This window comes from Dermochelys coriacea, chromosome 1, assembly GCF_009764565.3.
Source record: "Dermochelys coriacea isolate rDerCor1 chromosome 1, rDerCor1.pri.v4, whole genome shotgun sequence".
In the NCBI taxonomy this organism is placed as follows: domain Eukaryota; kingdom Metazoa; phylum Chordata; order Testudines; family Dermochelyidae; genus Dermochelys; species Dermochelys coriacea.
The window spans coordinates 164,193,086-164,215,865 of NC_050068.2; the positions used below are offsets into that span (position 1 = coordinate 164,193,086).

General features: G+C 42.0%; 1 protein-coding gene and 1 long non-coding RNA gene across 2 annotated transcripts; one reads left to right on the plus strand and one right to left on the minus strand.

Moving 5' to 3' along the window:
- The first annotated feature begins 778 nt into the window (after window positions 1-778).
- ATP5PO (ATP synthase peripheral stalk subunit OSCP) lies at window positions 779-9,420 on the plus strand. The gene is made up of 7 exons (XM_038422023.2): window positions 779-1,059; window positions 1,432-1,482; window positions 4,674-4,784; window positions 5,773-5,902; window positions 6,133-6,245; window positions 8,804-8,890; window positions 9,232-9,420. The coding sequence occupies exons 1-7, from the start codon at window positions 1,030-1,032 to the stop codon at window positions 9,343-9,345; spliced, it is 636 nt and encodes a 211-aa protein (XP_038277951.1). The 5' UTR covers window positions 779-1,029; the 3' UTR covers window positions 9,346-9,420.
- Window positions 9,421-11,071: 1,651 nt separating this feature from the next.
- Window positions 11,072-21,018, minus strand: LOC122458700. Its single transcript, XR_006278864.1, has 2 exons — window positions 20,242-21,018; window positions 11,072-19,499 (listed from the first exon to the last, which is right to left on the minus strand). It is a non-coding gene; the product is annotated as an uncharacterized LOC122458700 (long non-coding RNA).
- Between the last annotated feature and the right edge of the window lie 1,762 nt (window positions 21,019-22,780).

Here is a 22,780-nt window from a genome sequence, read left to right on the forward strand (position 1 = left end):
AGATTAATAAGACTGGGACTTTTCAGCTTGGAAAACAGACAGCTAAGGGGAGACATGATTGAGGTCCATAAAATCATGACTGGTTTAGAGAACGTGGTGTAGATAAGGAAGTGTTGTTTACTACTTCTCCTAACACAAGAACTAGGGGTCACCAAATGCAATTAATAAGCAGCAGGTTTAAAACAAACAAAAGGAAGTATTTCTTCACACAGCAAACAGCCAACCAGTGGAACTCCTTGCCAGAGGATGTTGTGAGGGCCAAGACCATAACAGGAGTCAAAAAAAGAAGCTAGATAAGTTCATGGAGGACAGGTCCACCAGTGGCCATTAGGCAGGATGGGCAGGGATGGTGTCCCTAGCCTCTGTTTGCCAGAAGCTGGGACTGGGCGACGGGAGATGGATCACTCGATAATTATGGTTCTGTTTATGCCCTGTGGGGCACCTGGCCTTGGCGACTGTCTGAAGACAGGATACTGGGCTGGGTGGACCTTTGGTCTGACCCACTGTGGCCGCTCTTATGTTCTCCCCACAGGCCTCAGCTCCCGCCTCCGGCTGTAAAGCCCCCGCAGCCCAAGAGGAGTCCGAGTAAGGGCAAGGCGAGGGCAGCGGCTTCAACCGCTGCCACGGAGCATGCTCAGTCGATGGGCGCACGCTCAGTACAACCCAAGCAGAACATTCCGTGGAGGAGCCGTTTCTACACCACGCTGGCGGGGTGAGAACGTCCGGGGCGTTCCGGGTCCAGCTCTTGTTCCCGGGGGTCCTGACTCATGGTGCCCACGCCTGAGGCTGTTTCCGCCCTCCGCTTTGCGTCACGTCCCCTCCCTTCCGGCCCCCCCCCGTGCGGTGGCGGCGGGGGCTGCGCTCGCTGACACATTACAATCCCCAGGAGCGGGCGGGGCCCCACGACTCGCTTTCCCAGCGTGCCCCGCGGCGGCGGCGGGAGGGAGGGGGTGTCCGGTGTCATATTGCGCATGCGTCCTGGCCGGCGGCGAGCGAGGGCCGCGGTTTGACCTACAGCAGCCGGAGACTATGGCGGCGGCCGCGGGGCTCCCGGGGAAGGTGACCGACAGCGGCGCCGGGGTCTATGGGCTCCTCGGCCGGGCCCGGCGGCCGCTGCCCGCCTCCCCTCCCCCGCGAGCCGGGCCCGGGGAGCCCCTGGTGGGGGGCGGGGGGTCCCGGACGCCTGGGTTCTCTCCTTGCTGGGGCGCCCGGCCGGGCTGCTGCGGGGCCGGCTTGTGACCGCGAGGCTCGCTCGGGCCCGAAAAGCGGCTCGGGGGGGGGGGTCGCCCGGCGAGCCCGTGGCCCAAGCGATGCTGAGACGCCCCCTGCTCTGGGCGCCCGGCGCCGGCTCGCGGGTGTTTTTCCTTCTGGCGCCCTTCCTGGCTGAGGAAAATGACATGTTAACCCCCCCTCCCCCCCCTTTTCTTCTAGCTGCGCTTCTTCAGCACCTCCCTTGCCAGGCCCGCGTCCCAGCTGGTAAAGGTAGGGTCGCTTTCAAGCTTTGATCGCGCAGGGAGTTTCCCGGGGCAATTTCAACGGGAGCTTATGCTCTAATAAATGTGTTAGTCTCTAAGGTGCCACAAGTCCTCCTTTTCTTTTTGCGAATACAGACTCACCCGGCTGCTACTCTGAAACCTGTCCTATACTGTTAGGCCCGGCCTTTACTGGTCCTCGGAAGGTGTGATAACGTCTTCAACTATCCAGGCCCCTTAACTTAGCTTCACGGGAGGCACAACTGCGGTATCGTTGGTTCAGCGTCTTCTGCTTTGGCTGTGTCTGTGCACAGAGTGTGAATCCCAAGAGTGCCCCGGCCTCATTTACCTGAAAAACCCCGCTGCAGTTAATTGAGGCATCTCTTCGGGAACACATTTCAGCCCCTTCTTGATGTTCTTCTCAAGCTGGTTATTTTTGTTTCACTTCCTCTTATAGTTCTGATATGTGGGAGAATGCCTGAAGTATTTGCCCGTTCTTAGTTTTTCATTTTTGTGGTTACCTGTACAGTTAGTTTGCATGAATTTCACCTGCCCTATCCTTTGGCATGGGGTATGACAACAGATCCTTTTTCTCAGTGCTGCCCCCTTAATCCTATGGGGTATGTCCAGTACTGGGACAGGTTTGCTGCGTCTCTGTAGCTTCCAGTGTAGCAGCAATAGTAGAAATAAGTCTCTTCTGTCAAAACAGGAATTCCTTTTAAAGGTGGTAAAAGCTTTTTATCAGGGCTTCCTGCTTAAAGTGATTTGAGTGAAAACAAGACTGCTACAACATTTTTTACCATTGTAACTAATTGTATTGTTTTAAATAAGCTCAATGGGAAGTTAAACTTAATGATCAAACCAAAAGCATCCCAAAGAGCTATTGAGAAAAGGGAGTTAAATATTTTATTTTATTATTTTTAATAGTTTATTACAAGCCATGTGGACAAAGGAGATCCAGTGGATATAGTGTATTTAGATTTTCAGAAAGCCTTTGACAAGGTCCCTCACCAAAGGCTCTTAAGCAAAATAAGCAGATAAGAGGGAAGGTTCTCTCATGGACTGGTAACTGGTTAAAAGATAGGAAACACAGGGTAGGAATAAATGGTCAGTTTTCAGAATGGAGAGAGGTAAATAGTGGTGTCCCCCAGGGGTCTGTACTGGGCCCAGTCCTATTTAACATATTCATAAATGTTCTGGAAAAAGAGGTAAACAGTGAGGTGGTAAAATTTGCAGATATACAAAACTACTCGAGATAGTTAAGTCCCAGGCAGACTTCAAAGAGCCACAAAAGGATCTCTCAAAACTGGGTGACTGGGCAACAAAATGACAGATGAAATTTGATGTTGATAAATGCGAAGTAATGCACACTGGAAAACATAATCCCAACTATACATATAAAATGATGGGGTCTAAATTAGCTGTTGCCACTCAAACACCTTGGAGTCATTGTGGATGGTTCTCTGAAAACATCCACTCAAAGTGCGGCAGCAGTCAAAAAAGCAAACAGAATGTTGGGAATCATCAAGAAAGGGACAGATAACAAGACAGAAAATATCATATTGCCTACACCCACACCTTGAATACTGCGTGCAGATGTGGTCGCCCCATCTCAAAAAAGATTTATTGGAATTGGTAAAGGTTCAGAAAAGGACAACAAAGATGATTGGGGTATAGAACAGCTTCCGTATGAGGAGAGGTTAATATGACTGGGACTTTTCAGCTTGGAAAAGAGGTGACTAAAGAGGGATATGATAGAGGTCTATAAAATCGTGAGTGGTATAGAGAAAGTAAATAAGGAAGTGTTGTTTACTCCTTCTCATAATACAAGAACAAGGGGCCACCAAATGAAATTAATAAGTAGCAGGTTTAAAACAAACACAAGAATGTATTTTTTCACGCAACACACTGTCAACCTCTGGAACTCCTTGACAGAGGGTGTTGTGAAGGCCAGTACTATAATGGGGGTTCAAAAGGGAGCTAGATAGATTCATGGAGGATAGGTCCATCAATGGCTATTAGTGAGGATGGGCAGGAATGGTGTCCCTAGCCTCTGTTTGCCAGAAGCTGGGATTGGGTGACAGGGGATGGATCACTTGATGAGAACCTGTCAGTTCATTCCCTTTGGGGCACCTGCCATTGGCCACTGTCAGAGGAGAGGATAGTAGGCTTGATGGACCTTTGGTCTGACCCAGTATAGGCTTTCTTATGTTCTTATCTACAGGGGTCAAGATTTTTTCAAGTGACTAGTGATTTTTGTGTGACTAGCTTAACACATTAACAGGCCCGAACTCTGATAGTGGGTGGTGTTCACTACTTTCTGAAAATCAAGCCCCTTCAAGGTGTTTCAAGATGGGCACCCAAAATTGCTAGTCTCTCTTGAAAATCCTGGTTTAGTGCAGTGACATAATTAGCAGCTGTCACACACTTACCTGTTGTTGGATCCAATCAAACTCCTATTGACTTTGTTGGGAGTTTAGTTGACCCTTCCGTTAAAATTGGGCAGAAAGGCAGCCGGTTCTGGCCAATGGGAACAAAGGACGGAAGAGAGAGAGCTTAGGTGTTCTGTTTGCTTGGGACCAAAGAAGGAGGACAGAGGAGAGGCTGTGGGGAAGGTGATGCAGGGTGGTTGGCTGGAAGGAGGTTACTTCTGGACTGGGGGCAAAGAGCAGCCTGAGCCATCTGGTTGCACAGTGCTGAGACTTTCTCGGCTTGAGGGCCCTTAGAATTGCCTGTGCTGCGTTCAGATGTACAATAAACCCTTCTGTTTTACGCTGGCTTAGAGTCGCTGTATGTTGGCATTGCTCCCTCTGGGTGTGGAGGCCTCGTGGGTCCAGTGTGAGTGGACTCCCTGAGGGGGCTCACGGAGAAAGAAGGTTCAGAGGGGTTCCAGGGGGCCTAACCGCAGAGAGTGCCCTCCATGGTATTTTGTTTAATGTCATCGAAAAAGCACAGGGAGCTAAGCCATTCATATCACCTATCCCATGAATACACAAAAAAATGCAACTAGGCAACAGTGGGCTTCTAAAACCTCTTATTTTTCACCTTTTTTGGGGGGGGTATTTGTGGTAGGTCAAAACCTTTAAGGGTAGGTTGTTTTTTCAAGAGGAAAGTCATGCATTTCCTGATGTTAAACCTGCTCTGAGTTAGTAACTGTCTCAAGCATTAGGAGTCACTAATTTGACTCTTCTGTTTTTCAAGCCTCCAATCCAGGTTTATGGACTGGAAGGTCGCTATGCAACTGCTCTCTACTCTGCTGCTTCTAAGCAGAAGAAACTGGACCAGGTAGAAAAGGAGCTTAGTCGAGTATCTGTAAGTAGGTCTTGTACAGTTACTTCTCTAAAAAATTTAAAATTAAGCTATAAAGTAAGTGTTGTGGAAATGGCTTTTCTTATACTGTTCCCCCCCCCCCTTCAATGATAGAGAAGGGATTTCTCAGTGTTTAGTAAACCCTAAACATTGCAAATTTAAAAATATCACTTTTTTATATAGAATATATGATTAGTATTAAACACATGGTGTTGCTTTTCTGGTCTAGTTCTCAACACTGAATCTTGCCTTAATAGAAAATGTGAAGAGTCCTGTTTGAAAGAGGATTATGTTAATGCAAACTAAATACCATTTTTAGCTTGTACCAGCAATGTCCATACAAGACAGCTAGAGCAAAACATTTCACACTCCTATAGTCTGCAGTGCAGATGTAGCCTTTTTTCAATCTACACTTGTCACTTTCACATTTGCATATTCTGGTTATCTTCACTTGCTAGCTTTTTAGTTCCTGGGGGCAGATCTACACTAAAAACACTGCAGCTGTGCCACCGTAGTGATTTAATGAAGACGCTCTCCGCTGACAAAAGAGAGCTCTCCCATCGGTATAATTAATCCACCTCTGCAAGAGCCGGTAGCTGTGTTGGGGAAAAAGCTCTCCTGCTGACATAGTACTGTCTACATGAGCACTTAAGTCAGTATAATTAGGTTGCTCAGAGATGTGGATTATTCACACCTCTGAGCACTGTAATTATATTGCAATAATTCTGTAGTTTAGACTTGCCCTGGGATTTTTCATCATACTCTTCTATGCTTTGGGCGTGAGGGATTTTCTCCTTCTATATCCAGCTCAGTAAGTCGGGAAAGATTTATAAGAAGCTTTTTATTAGAAGTTTCTACTCTGCTTTGAAACTTTCCATGTTCCTCGTCATTTAGTTAATGTAAACCTGTGCATTTTCCAAGGATGCGTGTAAAAATGGGTGCACAAGGTTTTCTATTGATGATCATGTTACCTATGCTTTATCTTTTTTAGACACTTTTGAAGGACCCCAAATTGTCTAGTGTTGTCGTGAATCCTCATATAAAGAGTGTAATTAAACAAAAAACCATAAATGATGCTTTAGTAAAAGAGAAATTGTCTCCAATCACCATCAATTTCATGAGTAAGTAGTCATTAATATAACTAGTCTGAGCATTACACTAGCAAATATTAATTTTTCATGACCGAACTTACTTACTTTGTCTTAATTTCTTAAGGGTCTATGTAAAATGAAACTATTGAAGCATTTTGGTATTTGCAGGAGTTTGCTCTTTTGCATTCTTAACTCAGTTTGTATTGGATATATTTTTCATACGTAACTTGGTTTAAACATTGCAACGTCTCTTTTTCCAGAATTGCTTGCTGAAAATGGTCGTTTGCAACAGACTCCAGATGTAATTTCTGCTTTTGGAAAGATCATGAGTGCATACCGTGGAGAAGTGCTCTGCTCAATCACCACTGCTAATGTATGTTAGAAACATAAGAACTGAAGGATTGGGCTTAATTAGCAGTTGCTGAAATTTTTTTTGCTTAATTGCTCTAAGCAGCCTGAAGAGGTTGAGCTTGGCTATGCTTGAGAAATGAACAGCACTGCATGTTCACCGCAATACCTGAATGAAAGTTACTTGTACACAGGCTTTCAGATCCCCAGCAACCATTGACCAGAAAACAAAACTGTTGTGCACTTTTTTCCTTAACTGACTTCAGTTGTTTCCCAGTGCTTACATAATTAACCATGACCAACAAATGTTGAGGAAAACCGCAGGAGGAATTTCTCAGAAATGGTTGGAAAACCTGCTCCTTTTGCTCTTGGTCTGTGGGAAATGGAAGTGGGAGGCAACTCAAGTTTTGAGCTTCAGGTTGGAGAGCCAGTGGATCTTCCATTTTTACTTAGTCACTAGCTTGTCTGGTGGGCAGTAACTAAATACTTCCAGTCCTGTCAGAGTTTTGGTTCCTCCTAGGTTGCCAGCCAATGACTTTTCCTAGTAAATCTCTGAAAACCTAGGACTTGGCTATAATTAGCTTCCTAGCCAGGCTAAATATATTCAGCGCTTCCATTTCTTGTTTACAAAGCATACGGAGCTTTCTACATCCACAGCTTCAGACACTAGCATTGTTGCGTGCTGAAAGAACAGCCTAGTTAATGACTTACTGGACATGTGAAAAGGCTTGCATGTGTGTTTGGGTGCACAAGTTCTCGTCTAAGTTTCTGTGGCTAAAATGACCACTCTTGTGCCCATACCTCTTATGGTTTTTAAAGACACTGATGTAACAATTTTTTTTTCAGTAACTTACCAGCAACACAGCTAGAATCTATAACGGTTGCTGTTCTCTGCAAAATCTGCTGATTGCAGTGTGGTCCCCATCTCCAGAGTAGCTGAATGTCTTAAAAATATTCCTGACTGTGTCCTTTCTAGGATGACATTTAATAGTGAGAAGTGTAAGGTTATGCATTTAGGGATTAATAACAAGAATTTTAGTTATAAGTTGGGGACACATCAATTAGAAGTAACGGAAGAGGAGAAGGACCGTGGAGTATTGGTTGATCATAGGATGACTATGAGCTGCCAATGTGATATGGCTGTGAAAAAAGCTAATGCGGTCTTGGGATGCATCAGGAGAGGCATTTCCAGTAGGGATAAGGAGGTTTTAGTACCGTTATACAAGGCACTGGTGAGACCTCACCTAGAACACTGTGTGCAGTTCTGGTCTCCCATGTTTAAAAAGGATGAATTCAAACTGGAGCAGGTACAGAGAAGGGCTACTAGGATGATCCGAGGAATGGAAAACTTGTCTTATGAAAGGAGACTTAAGGAGCTTGGCTTGTTTAGCCTAACTAAAAGAAGGTTGAGGGGAGATATGATTGCTCTCTATAAATATATCAGAGGGATAAATACTGGAGAGGGAGAGGAATTATTTAAGCTCAGCACCAATGTGGACACAAGAACAAATGGGTATAAACTGGCCACCAGGAAGTTTAGACTTGAAATCAGATGAAGGTTTTTAACCATCAGAGGAGTGAAGTTTTGGAATAACCTTCCAAGGGAAGCAGTGGGGGCAAAAGATCTATCTGGTTTTAAGATTCTACTTGATAAGCTTATGGAGGAGATGGTATGATGGAATAATGGAATTTTGGTAAGTAATTGATCTTTAAATATTCAGGGTAAATAGGCCAAATCCCCTGAGATGGGATATTAGATGGATAGGATCTGAGTTACTATAGAAAATTCTTTCCTGGGTATCTGGCTGGTGAATCTTGCCCATATGCTCAGGGTTTAGCTGATTGCCATATTTGGGGTTGGGAAGGAATTTTCCTCCAGGGCAGATTGGAGAGGTCCTGGAGGTTTTTCGCCTTCCTCTGTAGCATGGGGCATGGTTGACTTGAGGGAGGCTTCTCTGCTCCTTGAAGTCTATGAACCATGATTTAAGGACTTCAATAGCTCAGACATGGGTGAGGTTTTTCATAGGAGTGGGTGGGTGAGATTCTGTGGCCTGCGCTGTGCAGGAGGTCAGACTAGATGATCAGAATGGTCCCTTCTGACCTTAGTATCTATGAATCTATATCCCTGTGAGATAGGAAAGTATCATCTCTATTTTGTAGATGAGGAACTGAGGTGACTACCCAAGGTCATCCAGGAACCCTGTGGCAAAGCTGAGAATTGCAATCCAGCGAGTAGAGTCCCAGTTCAGTAATTTAACTATCTTTCCTATCTTCAATCTTTAGTAAATGTTTGCAGCAGAAAATAAACTTTTCCTGTATAACCGCAACACAGCTGTCTTGCTGATCGAAAACATCTATTCATGTAATTAAGTAGAACTAAAACTAACTGGTCCAAGGCACATCAAACAAATGCTACTTTTTATGCTTTCTCACGTTCATTACCCAGAAGTGTCGCTCATTCCTTTAGTCCTTCCTCCAGCTTGTGTATTAAGCTTGGGAATAGAAAATTCAGGTATTTTGGATATTTAAATACAACCCTTTATTTTCTGTAGTTTTATTATTTTTTTTTCCCCCCCGCCCCAGCCCTTGGATCAGGCCAGCCTTACTGAATTAAAAACAGCTTTGAGTGGCTTCTTGGCTAAAGGAGAAGTCTTGAAATTGGAGACCAAGGTAAGGACTAATGACTTGTGAATAAATTACATAAAGTGAAGCAATTTCTGTAACCAACAGGCAGATCTGAGGTACAGACTTCATTGAAAGATCTATTCTAAATATTTTTTATGCATTTTACAATCTCTTGGTTTAGTAAAATTTGATATACATATTAAACTCTGCTTTTGATTATAAATGCAGTGGCATTTTTAATAACTACTAAACTTACATCATAGTAACTGCAAGAACACAATTCCTATTGGACAACTTTTCTTTACTGCATAGAAAAGATTGACACTTGAATATTTGGCTAATGGATTTTCATTTAATAGATGTGTGTAACTTTTTCTTCTTCCTAGACTGATCCATCAATCCTGGGTGGAATGATTGTCAGCATTGGGGATAAGTATGCTGACATGTCAACAAAATCCAAGATTCAGAAACTGACCAAAATCATGAGAGATACTGTGTAACATCTTATCCAACTGTTTTTCACAGTGAAACCCATCAATCTGTTATATGGAAACAATAAAATATTTCTCCTTCAATAGGCTGTAGTGTTTGTTTAGAGTACAGTGATTAACTCTGAAATGCAGCATTACCTGCAGTAACCTCTCCAAAGTTAGGTTGTAAGGAGCATCAATTACAGAGCCCTATTTAGCCATCCTGTAACTCTTGGTTTGGAAAATGGGCTTGGCCTGAATCTAGCTATGTAACTCTGAAGGCAATGGTGGAGAACGTTTTCTAGAAAAGTTGACCAATTGGTCAAACTATTGAGTTGCACTACATTAGTTATTGCTGCTGTCTTTTAATCCAGGAACAGTGTTCATACAGGGCACTACAAGGATGAGTGCTCTATAAATGCTAACAGATTACATTTGCTATTGCATGAATCAGTATGTTTTCAAAAACAGGAACAGTGTAATGCTTAAACAGCCATTAGTTGAAAACAGATATTTTGTCATGAAGCTGATGGAATGTTAAACAATGACCTGTTATCAATGAGTTCTCACAACAGCCAAGTACATAAAATTATATACTTGATAGCTGTTTCAGCCAAAACTCATCCACATAAGTTTATCATACATTGTTTGTTGTACAGTCAGTAGCTTAACAGGCAACCTGTATAATTGTCTAAAAATCTCAGTTGATACATTTACTGAGACTTCCCACTTAAAGTATCCCTTAATATTCAAAATCCAGATAAAAAAATTAAAAGCAAATGGCTAATCATAAGGCTGCATTGTAATATGCATTTCTTTAGACTTAATCTTTATTTGGATACTAATTCTCCTCAGCTTTCAGTTTCTTTTAAATAGGAGGTTTACTCTCCAAAAATCCATGACTTTTTTTTATGTAAGTAACCTTAAATGGTTTTGGAAACAGATTTTAAATATACTTACCTTAAATAGGTGATCTCACAATTGAAGTATCTATTGCGTGCGCCTGACTGGCGCTGCTCAGAAAAGACATGGAATTGGCAATTCTATTCTGAGTGTTGCAGATGTGCTAATTCCTACTACAACCTATTGTACAGGCCACTCTCCTTTTTTCCTATTTAAATAAAAGGACAAGTGGAAATTAAATGGTTTAGTAATATTTAGAGCAGGTGGAAGGAGAGGACTGAGTTAGAAGTTGGACACCCTGCTGAAACTGCTGCACTTGAGTTGCAGGAGTTCTTCACCTAGACCTATCAGTTCCACACACACACACACACAACTGCAGGCTGAGGGAGCTCCCTTTTTCTCTGCAGTGAGTGCCACTGAGAAATCCAGAACCAGCCATGTCTACCTATTAGGATAAAGTAAGGCCCCCAAGAAAAAGAAAATAAAATCAGAGTACAGCAGCACACTAAATCCTGCAGATGAATTAAAGTGCTAACTGAGGTCCCAACCCTACATTGAAGTGTAATTTAGGAGTAAACAGAGGGTGAGGAATAGGGATCCTATTAGCATTTCCACTGTTTGTGTGGATTGAATTTGCAACCTCTGTCAATTTCCACATCTGTAAAATGGGGACAAAATACCTATTTCCCAGAGGTGCTGGGACACTATTTATAGATAAGAAAGCCTTGAATGAAGTGTGCTATATGTGCCAAACCTTAGTATTTGCATTTCCTTGCATATTACTATCATGTAAGTCTTTACAAATATTTAATTGACGATTCAAGCTTTTCTACACATTTGATATCATACACAATTCATTGTTAAAAAAAATTAGGTTTATTCTTGCATAATTTCACATACATACAGTAATTTGTCAAACAAAAACAAGAATAGAAACTTATTTGCAGTTAATCTCACTGAATACAGTAGTGGAAGTGGGTGTAATTTGTACAAAAGGAATACTAAAAACTCTTTGACATTGTTCATAAATGGAATAACTTAAACAAGTGGAGCAAAGGAAACAGCAGTTTCAAAAATATTCATCCAAGCATGTTTGAGATTTTCATAATATAAAGGAACAGTCTAATTATGTATTTTCCATTATTACCTATGATGACCAGTTTGGGGGGGGGGAAGCCTGGAATGGATAAAGATATCTAAATTAACAGTACAAATGTATTCTGAAAAAAAAAATTAACTTCCGTGTTTAACCAGATCTAAGACAAAGACATGTAGCACAAGTATTTTATAATGCCTTATGAATTTGTAAGCTCTTATGAACAGTACAATACTTCTTTTTAAAGGAAACTAAAAATACCATTTACTTCGCCACAAGTGTACTAGCAAGTAACAACACAACCAGCAAGAGGGTGTTCCCCATTTTATGTAAAAATACTATGGATTGCCTTTTTCAATAACCTTCCAACACGAAGTAAAAAGTACCCATGATAAAGTCTGTAAAGGTTTTAGAACTAAATTCCTTTTCCAGTTAACTGAAGAAAGGAATAGGGTATTCTATAAAATCTATTAATCATGAATTAGCATTCTAAAAAGCGTCTTAATTCTTTGTGAACTGTAAACTAGTTGGGGAAGTACTGTTAACATTACAGATATACTGTAGTTTCTCTTCTACTGTATTTCCTTTCATAATGCTGATGAAAAATGGAGATATTTAAATAGTAGTCATAGTAGGAAAACAGCAAATTACCTCACATTCAACCAAAACCTGTCTTTCTACTGGGCAAACTGGCCTTACAAGATGATGCATTTTTTCAAGGCAAGAGAGGGTTGACCTGTAATTTCATCAATTAATAAAATAAGGATGCTGTACAGGAAAAATTGGATAGGCCTAATCTTTGGTCAAGTTAACGATGTATGTGGTTAGAGGGCATGAGAAGAGAGTGAGGAAAATTCCATTGTAAAGCAATTGCAACAGCCCAGTTTAAGAAATGTAACAATAGCAGCTAGGATGAGGAAAAATGTTAACTGCAAAAGAATAACCCTATCAACAACAGGAAAAGCTTGTTTTGGCTCTATTCCTAATAAGGTATTAGAGTGCCAAGGTTTGGAAAAATACTAATGAAGTGTGAGTAATTGAATATTGCCTGTAACCTAGATAAACTTCTGTGTGTTCCTGTTTGGGTAGAGCAGCGAGGCTGGCTGACTCTCCCTGCATGCACATGCTTGAATTAAAGGTAGCCTCAGGCTGTTCTGATCCAAACACAGCGCGTGGTTAATTTTCCATAACAATGCCAATGCATCCATATGCCATGAGTTAGCACAGGCTTATGCCCCACTGAAACTGGATGCCAGTGGTGTATGGACCTTGTGCTGGGCTTCAGCACGGGAGTAAATTTCATTGTTGGTGCTCTGTGCATCACAACATGAGACTGCTGGGGGGTTGTTCTGAAAACACCAGCATCTATGCCGGATTCAGGAAACAAAACTGTATTCACGGTGGAAATCTAGTGATAGCATCCCATGAGTCCTGCCTGGATGACCACAGCTGAACTGGCACTGTGCGGCAAACATACTGAAGGAGTCCTCAGATGCTACCAAAAGGGGAGTCAATCAAAGCACACTAGGAAGCTGTAGTGTGCACTAGCATGGTCTGCACGGACAATTGGTGCACAACACCTTAGTGTGCTGTAGTTTTACACCCCAGCTTGCTGCGCACCAGCTCGTCAGCTAGTAAAGCCCAAAGTAGCAGCTTAGAAAGGGTTAAAATATTTTGATTAAACATCTTTCACCAGCACTAAAATGACTGAAGTGAAAGCAAATGAACATCAGATTAAAAAGCCCAGCTGCAGGGGCTTGTCATTACTTGGGAAGTTTGCAACAATCCCGTGGTCAAAATGCTAGAAAAAAAGTGGATTGTAATAGTGTTTTCTACCCCAGTCATGCTGGATCTGTGACACCAACTAAAGAAGAGCTTCCCTGGACAATTTTTGATTAATAAATGGTGAAAGATCAGACTTTAGCGGAGCTAAGGCTGCACCTCAAACCCTTTAGATTTTGTAGTGCAGACTGACCACAAATCTCTGGGGAAAACTACTCTTTAGTTTCCAGTCTATTTTCCTAGGCTCTGACCATATTTCTTCTCTTGCATATGATGCTACCATTCTCATCTGTGCCCATTACAACCTTCAAGAACAGCTGGCTGTTAGGATCATCAGATCGCTGGTCACATAACAATTCCCTTTTACTTGCTTGATGTTTTGAGGTCCTAGAATTTAATGCTAACTACGTATTTTACAGCTTTAAAAAAGTGCAAGGAATTAAGCTGCAAGCTCAGCAGAACCTCTTCTAATTACTATGTCAAACAACTATGCTAGTTTAACGTATTTCTACTACACCTTTTTATGCACTTAAGTTAGGTCCTAAAAATATCTTTATATACGCAGAAAAATAATCTCAAACACAGTTCACACTTTAAAATATTTAAAACAAAAAATTGTCTAGTCCTTTTTCTATTATGTAATATTTGACAACATAGCCATGTTTTTATACTGTATACACATATAGTCACATATATAAGTGTTTCAGAGTAGCATCCGTGTTAGTGTATATATATGTGTATGTGTTGATATAGATTTGCATGCCTACGCACATGAACACAATGCCAAGTTTCATGTGGAATGCATATACTGTACAGGGCAAACCCTCTTAAAGCTAAGGCAATTCGACCCAATTACCAACTTTTCTGTGTTTCAAAGGTTTTGACTGGTATCCTAGAATATCAGGGTTGGAAGGGACCTCAGCAGGTCATCTAGTTCAACCCCCTGCTCAAAGCAGAACCAATCCCCAATTTTTGTCCTGATCCCTAAATGGCCCCCTCAAGGATTGAGCTCACAACCCTGGGTTTCGCAGGCCAATGCTCAAACCACTGAGCTATCCCTCTCCCCCCAATAAGTGGTAGATTAGCACTGATTTAAATTCCACCGTGGCACCCACTGCGATATGAGTTTAAACTCTAGTGATGCTGGAAAAGTCCATATTTGTTACCTCTCAATTTTGATAACATTACAAAAGTTGTATTAGCCATAATTATCCCCCCCAATGCTACTTGCGTGTAACAAAAGGTGGGCTTTTCAAGGTAAACATTTGTAAAATGAACATTAAAAAACATTCCTTCATAAAAACTCATGGAGAAAATATATAATTAGGTATGTCTAGCAAAAGCTTTGTAGAGTTTATCAGTACAATAACTTGCTGTCTCATTCAAGGTGCCTGAGTCAGGTCCCAAACACTATGCCACCTTTTGGAGCAAACAGTCTGGCTTTGCACCGTCATTACACTTGGTAAATAGAAAGGGCTTTTGGTTCCTGAATCAACTTATAAAATTATCTATTTCATTATTTTTAAGAGTGTTGCTGTAGATCAAGATTTCAGTCATGATACACACTGTAAACAAAATTCTCTAGCGGTCAGTGGTTACAAACGCAATGAATATCAGCTTGTAAAAAGGGAGAAACCGGAGATCAAAACTGCAAGAATATGAAATGCTTTGATTCCAACTCAGCAGAAGCCTGATGTGGTTCCATGCAGGGCTATATATTGTACCCTTCCCTCCTTCTGGGAGTCAGATAACTTGAATGGACTGTATAATTGAGGCCCCAAACCAGCAAAGCACTCTAGCACATGATTAAGTCTGTCTCCATTCAAGCAAAGCACTTAAGCAGATGCTTAACTTTAACCACTGGAGTAATCCCATCCTTATTCATCGGAGCACATGCTAAAGTGCTTTGCTGAACCAGGGCCATAAAGCTGTCATTGTAGATGGCAGGGCTGACAGATGAGCTTCTAATAAGTAGTCTAGAAAGTAGCCCCTATGGTAGCAATATATACAAAGATCACTGGTTGTTTGAATAGTGCCTCTGTGTAGATTAAAGAGAGTGAGAGACTGACCGCTTTCCAAATGCATGTGTTTAAGCGACAAGAGACTTAGGATATCCAAGCACTCTACACGGGAAGAACGAACACTGGACTGTTGTGGAGAAATATAGGCAAAGGCTTAGCCAGATGCTAATCATTCCCACATCGTGATGAGTCTATTTTGGAGCCTGCAGCAAAGACAGCCTAGGACAGATAGTCAATAGGCAGACCAAATCCAGATCATCAGATGCTTTTGAATGGACCCCAACATCTTTTTATTTTTTAACTTATTATCATTGTTATTGTGGTGTGAAAAATGTTTTTCTGGCATGTGGAACGTGACAAAAAATAATGGACTACCCCGGCCTAGGAGTTAGCCATCCATCATCTAGCACCTTGGAGTACGCTTCTGTTTACCCTGCAAAGAAAGGCCCACAGCAGTGAGTCTCATAGCCAGGGTCAGCTGACCCAGGCTTGCACTATGGAACTAAAAATCGCAGTGAAGACCATTGGGCTCAAGCTGTAGCCCAGGCTCTGAAGCCCAGAGAGAGGGGGAGAGTCTTGGAGCCCAGGCTCCAGCCTGAGCCGGAATGCTTACCCTGATCTTCTTTAGCCCTGTAGCACACGCTCTGTGAGCTTGAGTCAGTTGACTCAGGCTCAGAGATTCTCTGCCACGGGTTTGAGTTTTGTTTGTTTGCAGTGTAGCCGTACCCTAAGCATCCTGCTGGAACCCAGGCAGAGAGCTAAACGTCCCCTCGGCTCAATGACCTCCACCTACATCCAACAAAATACAAGAGGGAAGGGAGTGGCTCAGGCAAACTCCCCATTGTGCTTTGAAGAATGCACCTCGTGCCCCACGTGAGCAGACTGTATTTGTACCCAAAGCTGCACTAAGGGCCTAACCCAATTGTCACTGCAATTAGTAAGAGCTTTGCCATTGACTTTAATGGGAGATGAATCGGGCCCTCATTTAAGGGAACGACTGTCCTCCCTGCCGCTACTGGTATAAATAGGAGAATGATTTTAGTGACATTGCACTCAAACAGGCTGAGGAAGTCAGTCCTGTGAGAAACGGATATTTGGCACATTGATGCTCGTGGAAAGATCATGGATCCAATTCTTCCTGTAGCAATGACATGGGCTCAGAAGGATATTTATGTGACTCTTGGGTGCTCCTTAGGACTGTCTGGTTCACACCAGGAAAGCCAAGAGCCCTAGTTCAGTATTTTATGTCCAAGGAATCAGTGGCAGAGTGCTTTAAATACTAGGGTGCCTCCTCTTAGCACAGTAGACATGCAAGTCCAGGCCTCAGGGTTCCCAGAAAGATTACTCTGAGGGCCCTTAGTAACACCTGAAGACCCTGATCCTTCAAGGAGCTCCACTGAATTCAATGCGGCTCAGTGGATGCAGGAGTCTGTCCACTGGGAACAACTTACAGGTGCAAGCTTTATCAGTGGTTTATTATTATTTATTATTATGGAGGTGTGCGCCACCTTTGCTAATGGTGAAAATTTCCTACAGTGTCCTGGGTTTGAGTTTTAATACCGAAGTGCTAGAAGAATCCAGTTTGCAAGATTTGCTCTTGTATTCTGAGCTCTCTGAAATTACACTAGTTAGGACATTCTGCCTTTGCCAATACCATCACTAAGCAATTTTAATCTTTTTCAAGACTTGGGTCTGGTTACTTCCTGTAACTCACTAGTGTTACCAGGCTTCATCCTCAGGAAGTGTTGGGAGACACCCAGCTCTCCCCTTGTTAGGATGAATGCACTTACTATATGTGAAGAGCAGACAGGAGTGAAGGAGACTTCCCTTTATGATTACATTACCTTGCGATTCTGTATTACAGTATAAAGCCAAACTACAAACACACAGTTTTGCCTCTTGTGGGCGCTCTCAGTATGTTTTTTTAATGGCTATACACAAAGCAAGATCATTTGTTCAGTGAAGGCAGTGAATGTGCTGAAATGTCACAGTATTATTTTTAGAAAAGATCTATAAAAAAGCATTACACCACCAACCAAGAAACTGCTACTACATCTTATTTCCAAGCAAATGTATTTCACCAATAAAATGGAGTTAGCAAACAAGGGGCAGGACAAGGCCTACACACGGCTTCAGTCCCACTACAGCATTATTGTGAGGGCTAAAGAGGACTATATATCATGCTGACCCTCTGCACAGTGGTATATTTTACCCACTAGTGATCTGGGGGATAGTGAAGGAGAATGAAAGTCCCAACTTGTTTCAAGACTCTGCCACATACAGACTGCAATTTCACTCGTGCTGAAGTTTTTCTGTGAAATAAATGACTCCATTCGGAGGTGGTGATTCTGACTGATCACTGAGCTGAGGTAATGGAAGTAATGTGGGCTCTGTTAAATAAAGGGACACTTGCCCTCACTGCAGTATTTACCTGTATATTTAGAATGGCAGATACCGCACACATAGTACTCCACTAAGTGGTAATAAGGATCCATTTTTTAATGATGGCCATTGTTGTATTTGTATGTGCTGGGATTTTCAAAGGAACCTAAAGGAAATAGATGCCCAGATTCCATTGGCTTCCTATGGAATTTGCATGCCAAACTCCCTTGGGCAGCTCAGCAAACCCCATCTATAAGGCAATGGAAGATAAATTAAGTGTGTTATGCTGAGCACTCCATACCTGATTCATGATTTCATTATCGCAGTATAATTCTGTTGAAGTTAGTATAAACTTGATGTAATAGAGCAATGAATCAGACCTTCCTTGCCTGCTATAATGTTCTGCCATCATATTCTTTCGTCATATCAAGGGATCATGGTTTTAAAAACTTGCACGTTTTTTCTTTTTCACTCAGAAGTGTAATTACCTGTTTTAACAGCTTGCATTTCATCAAACAAAAAGCTCTTTCGCCCAATGCAAAATTGTAACAACTTTACCACCTTCAAGAAAGTTAAATACCAGTTTTAAAGTGCTGGTGTCCTTTGGATTCTTTAAGATCTCTAGAAGGTTTTAGAGTGGGTGTTTATATGAAGGGATAGTTCAGTGACACTCAACTCAAAATGTAATCTAGCTTGATCATATAAATGGTTAATACATGCAGCAAGCATAGTGTATCATTGCCATGTAGCCAGTCATCAGATAACTTCTACAGAAAAGCACCTATTAAAGTATTGGTTAGATATGGAAGATTTTTTTCTTGCATAAAATATTAGTAAAATTTAACATACATTCTATGATATACACCTTGTGTGTCTGGACAAGAAAGCAGCTCCTTGCACCTTCATTTCTATGGTGTGTTATTTTACTTGGCCTATTCAGAGTTTCCTCACACTTTTTCCTATGGTCCCTTCAGCAAGACAAAATGTCATTTTGCTCTCAGGCTTGAATTACAATACAGTTTTTTCCAACATGCTGTAATTTGGATCTCTGCACATTAAGAAGTCCCGTGCAATACCTGTACCTGCAGGTGTGAGTGGATGCAGAAGTCAGTGAACTGATCCTGCCCCAAGCTAGCTGATTTGACAAGAGATCAGCAAGCTTGTGCTGATATATAGAAATTGCATGATGCAGAGCCATGCCACACGCCTCAGACACATGAGCTCTGTTTTTCTAGGGTCTGATTCTGAGAGGCACTGAGCACTTGCAACTCCCACTGAAGTCAATGGGCTTTGCGCTAGGTGAGCACCTCTGAGTTTCAGCTCCTTGGAAGACGTAGTGCCGCCAACTGTTTTTATTTCTTTTTTTTTTAATGTCTGAGGGTCTGTTTCTGTTTAACCCTGAGGGCACTAAATAATGCCATGTGTATAACTCCAGGAGTCTCTGGAGGGACCAGGTAGGAAGTAGGGTTTCTGGCTGTTAAGAAGCAGGAAACTGGAAGTTGTGACCAAGGGGAAGTGGACAGGAACTGTGAGACTTTCCACCTGCTGTGGTGTGGGTAGGACAGTAGGAGAGACCTCACCGTCCCTGGGGGATGGCAGTGAAGGAGGAGGAGCTTCAATGCCTGAGCAAAGAAAGCTAAGGATGGGGATAGTTCTGTCTAGTGCGCTAAAGATTCAAGATCTTCAACTGGCAGGCTGACATGCCTGTTTCCCCTGTCTAGAGTTGGGAGATTTATCACAACTACAGTAACTGGGGCGGGCAGAAGCAAATCTCTCATGAATATGACTTCCCCTGATATTGGGAGCAGCAAGTCCATTATACAGAGTACAGCTCACTGTCAGAGTACTTCAGAAGCGTGCAGAGTGGAATCTTTGCCATCATGCATATGGCTGGGCAGAGCCCCAGACTCGGTGCAGGAGAAGGGGTAGCTGAGAGCACCAAACACGGCATGAAGAGGCACAAACAGTTTGAATTCCCCTTGAGTTACTGGAATAGGCATCTGTGGGGCACAGGAGGCCATGTGTTACTGAACTCTGTGTCACCTTCATGAAACCTCTCTGCTGATGCTGTGAACTTAGAGTAAACTATTTTGCACGATAGGCTTGAATGCCATGATTCCACTACAGGTTTGAAGTCTCTTTAAAGACTCATCAAGGAAAAAGGCAAAATTCCTCAGGTGCAATACAAAATCAAAAGCATGTAGTTCAAAGAAACCTTTGCAGTACCCCATCCTGGAATCTGACCTGTGTCAGGGGTCAAAGACACCCACCAAGAGTGCTAGTGAAGTCAGCAGCAGTCTGCCCACATTTATCATATTGTAGGATTTGGGCCTTAGACTAGAATCCCTGCCTTAAAGGGCTTACGTCCACCTTTGTTTGTACAGTACCTGGCACAATGGGCCCTCATCACAACTGGGACCTCTGGGTGCTATTGAATTATAAATATTAAGTGTTGAAAGTAGCACAGACTAAGGTGGCACTACATGATGATCAATGTATTGCCCTTCTAAAATTACCGATCAATATTCAAATATCATGGTACTGCCAGCCTATTCTGTAAATACAATCAGGGAATATTTGTACAGTAATTATTTTCCATACAATGTAAGGTACTGGCTACTATCTATGTGTCTCTTATCCCCCTACTAGTCAGAATGTCAGTCTTAGTTAAATGTCTGTGTGACTATATTGTTCTCTGGGCAAGCCCTAGTCGTACTCCAGCCAACATAGACTCTCATTTACCTTAAGTGACAGAGGTTTGTGCTTTGGGATCATAAAATCCTTGATGACTGGAGAGCTGTGCAGTCATGCCATGTAGAATAGCTGACAAGCATGAAGTCCCGTGCAGCCACAGATTCATTACAAACAATGTGGAAGGTTGTCTAATTCCTGAATAGAGAAAAATGGATAATTACTGATCAATATCTACAGACGTTTAGGGCTTTTGGTTAACCCTCTTAAAACAATTCAGTTTCAGAAGCTGACAGTACCACTATATTACAGACTATTTAGTGTGAATGGGAGTGTGGCACTAAACTCCCCTGTATTCACACCCAACACACTATTATAATAATCTCTGTACAAAATATGCCTTGTGAGGTATCATTTGAAAACTAATAACTTGCTGATCATTAATATTCTTGTAAATATATGTACACAGTGAGTATTAAGAGTTACAAATATACGCTAGAATTATGACTAAAGTGTGGCTAAACCAGGCATGTCAGGGGGAGTTGGTAAACAGGTCTGCCTTAGATAAAGGAATGTGTATTTGATTCTCTGACCAGCCAGTCTTCAGGCAAAGACAATGAAGGTCCATTTTTATTTATTAGGTAAACAAAGCTATTAAGCTTAAAAAGTGGAGGAAGAAAGAACACAGAACTTCCTTCACCACTAATGCCATGTCACCTTCCTCACAACTTCAATAAACTTTACTTTGAGGGGTAACTCTGGGAAGAATCCATTTCAAAGGTTTACTGGTCTATAAAGACAGGTGTCGGGGGGGGCTTAAGTGATAAGCAATTGAATCAACTGACTGTGTCCAATATTACTGTATTATAAAAATGTATCAAGAGTTCTTTTCTGAAAGCTAACACAACACTGGTGATTAATATTGTGAAATGTATGTATTAACACTATATGAGGAAATATGGATACTTATATTTAAGCTTTAAAGTCTGTGGCCAAACAAGGAAAAACAGGTTCCCCCCAAAACAGGAGAGAAGGCAGCTATTTACCATTTCCAATGTAAATTAAGGATGGTGGAATCAAACAAATGGAAGCCCCATTTACACACAGGGTGATGGGAAGCCCACAGGAAAGGAAGAGCAACCTGAGGTCATCCTGCCTCTTGAAACAATGGAAGATGTATGCAAAGACAGAAGCCATTTTTGCCGTCTATCACTAGACCGACACATGGGAACAGAGCTCTTGCAAAATGAGGAAGATGCATCTTGCAATCCAGGGAGGTGGATTGAAGTCTCTGGAGACTAAATATAGGTGACAGACCTGCTTAGGCAAAGATTTTTCAACTAGGAAGACAAATTAAGCCAGCATCTTATACTTCTTTGTAAGTCCTGACTGAGGGAGAGTCAGCCATGGCTGGGAAGAAGAAAGATTTTGTGTGAGTGTCTCTGTCTCCCTGTGTGTGTCTGTGTCTGAAGCCATCTTGAGCAAAGCCTGTACCTTGCCAGATTGTTTTAAGACTTTTAGATGTGTTTTCACTTTTATTTGCTTGTAACTATTTCTAACTTTATTTCGTATACTTGAACTTACTTAAAATCCTCTTCTTTTGTTTATCAACTTTTTTCATCATTAATCCAAACCAGCAATGCTGTGTTTGAATTAAAGTGAACGTTAACTCTAATTAACGTAGCAAGTAGTTTGGGATTGTCTCTTTAAAGGAAAAAGCGAACTCCATTATTCCTCTGAATGTTGCAGGAGAGGGCTGAACATTTCAGAGCACATGGCTTTGGGGAAGTTTGGGACTGGAGGTCTGTTGGGGTCATCTGCTAACCTTAACCAAGTCTGGGAAAGACAAAAGTGTGGCTGTGATAACTGCTGGCTGGCTGTTGGATTCAAAGTGGCTGAATCACAGCTGTATATTGCACAAAGTGCATGCTGGCTGCATGCGTGTGTCCCAGGCTGGGAGCCAAAAGTAGCAGAAGCATTTTGGGGAACTCAGGGTTATAATATAAGCAATGACACAATCTCTCACTGGTCTGAACTGCACCCCAGAGCATGACAGGGAGAGAAAAAGAAAAGGGGATATCTCGATGCACAGTAAGGGACACTTGGTAACCTTGATGCACAGGGATTTAGGATTAGGTTCTTGTAGCCCATGTGATTAAGGGAGAGAGGTGTTGGTGAACCCTCATGCTTCACCCCATTATCATCTTTATATGTCTCCAATTTGCAATAATACAGATTAGACGCACACATCCCTGTGCCTCAAGATTAGGCTATTGTTTGAGACAAGTGATATTAGCCAGACAAGCTCTCAGATCTGTTACAATTTCAAAATAAGGTGTGATCGGCCATGTTAGAGATTAGGTCTGGCATTTTGATAGAAGCCTATAGAAGTTGTGTGTCCAACTCCTATTGAATTTCAACAGAATTTGAGTACCTCCCTTAGGGTCCTTTCAAAATCATAGCTTAGATTTTTCTTTAAACCCAAGATGTTCCAATTTTGTCACAGGAATTCATGCTGGGTGACAAGAGCCCTTTAAAAGTGACCTTGCAAGTGTAACTACTTTGTAAACCATGAATTAGAACATTGAAT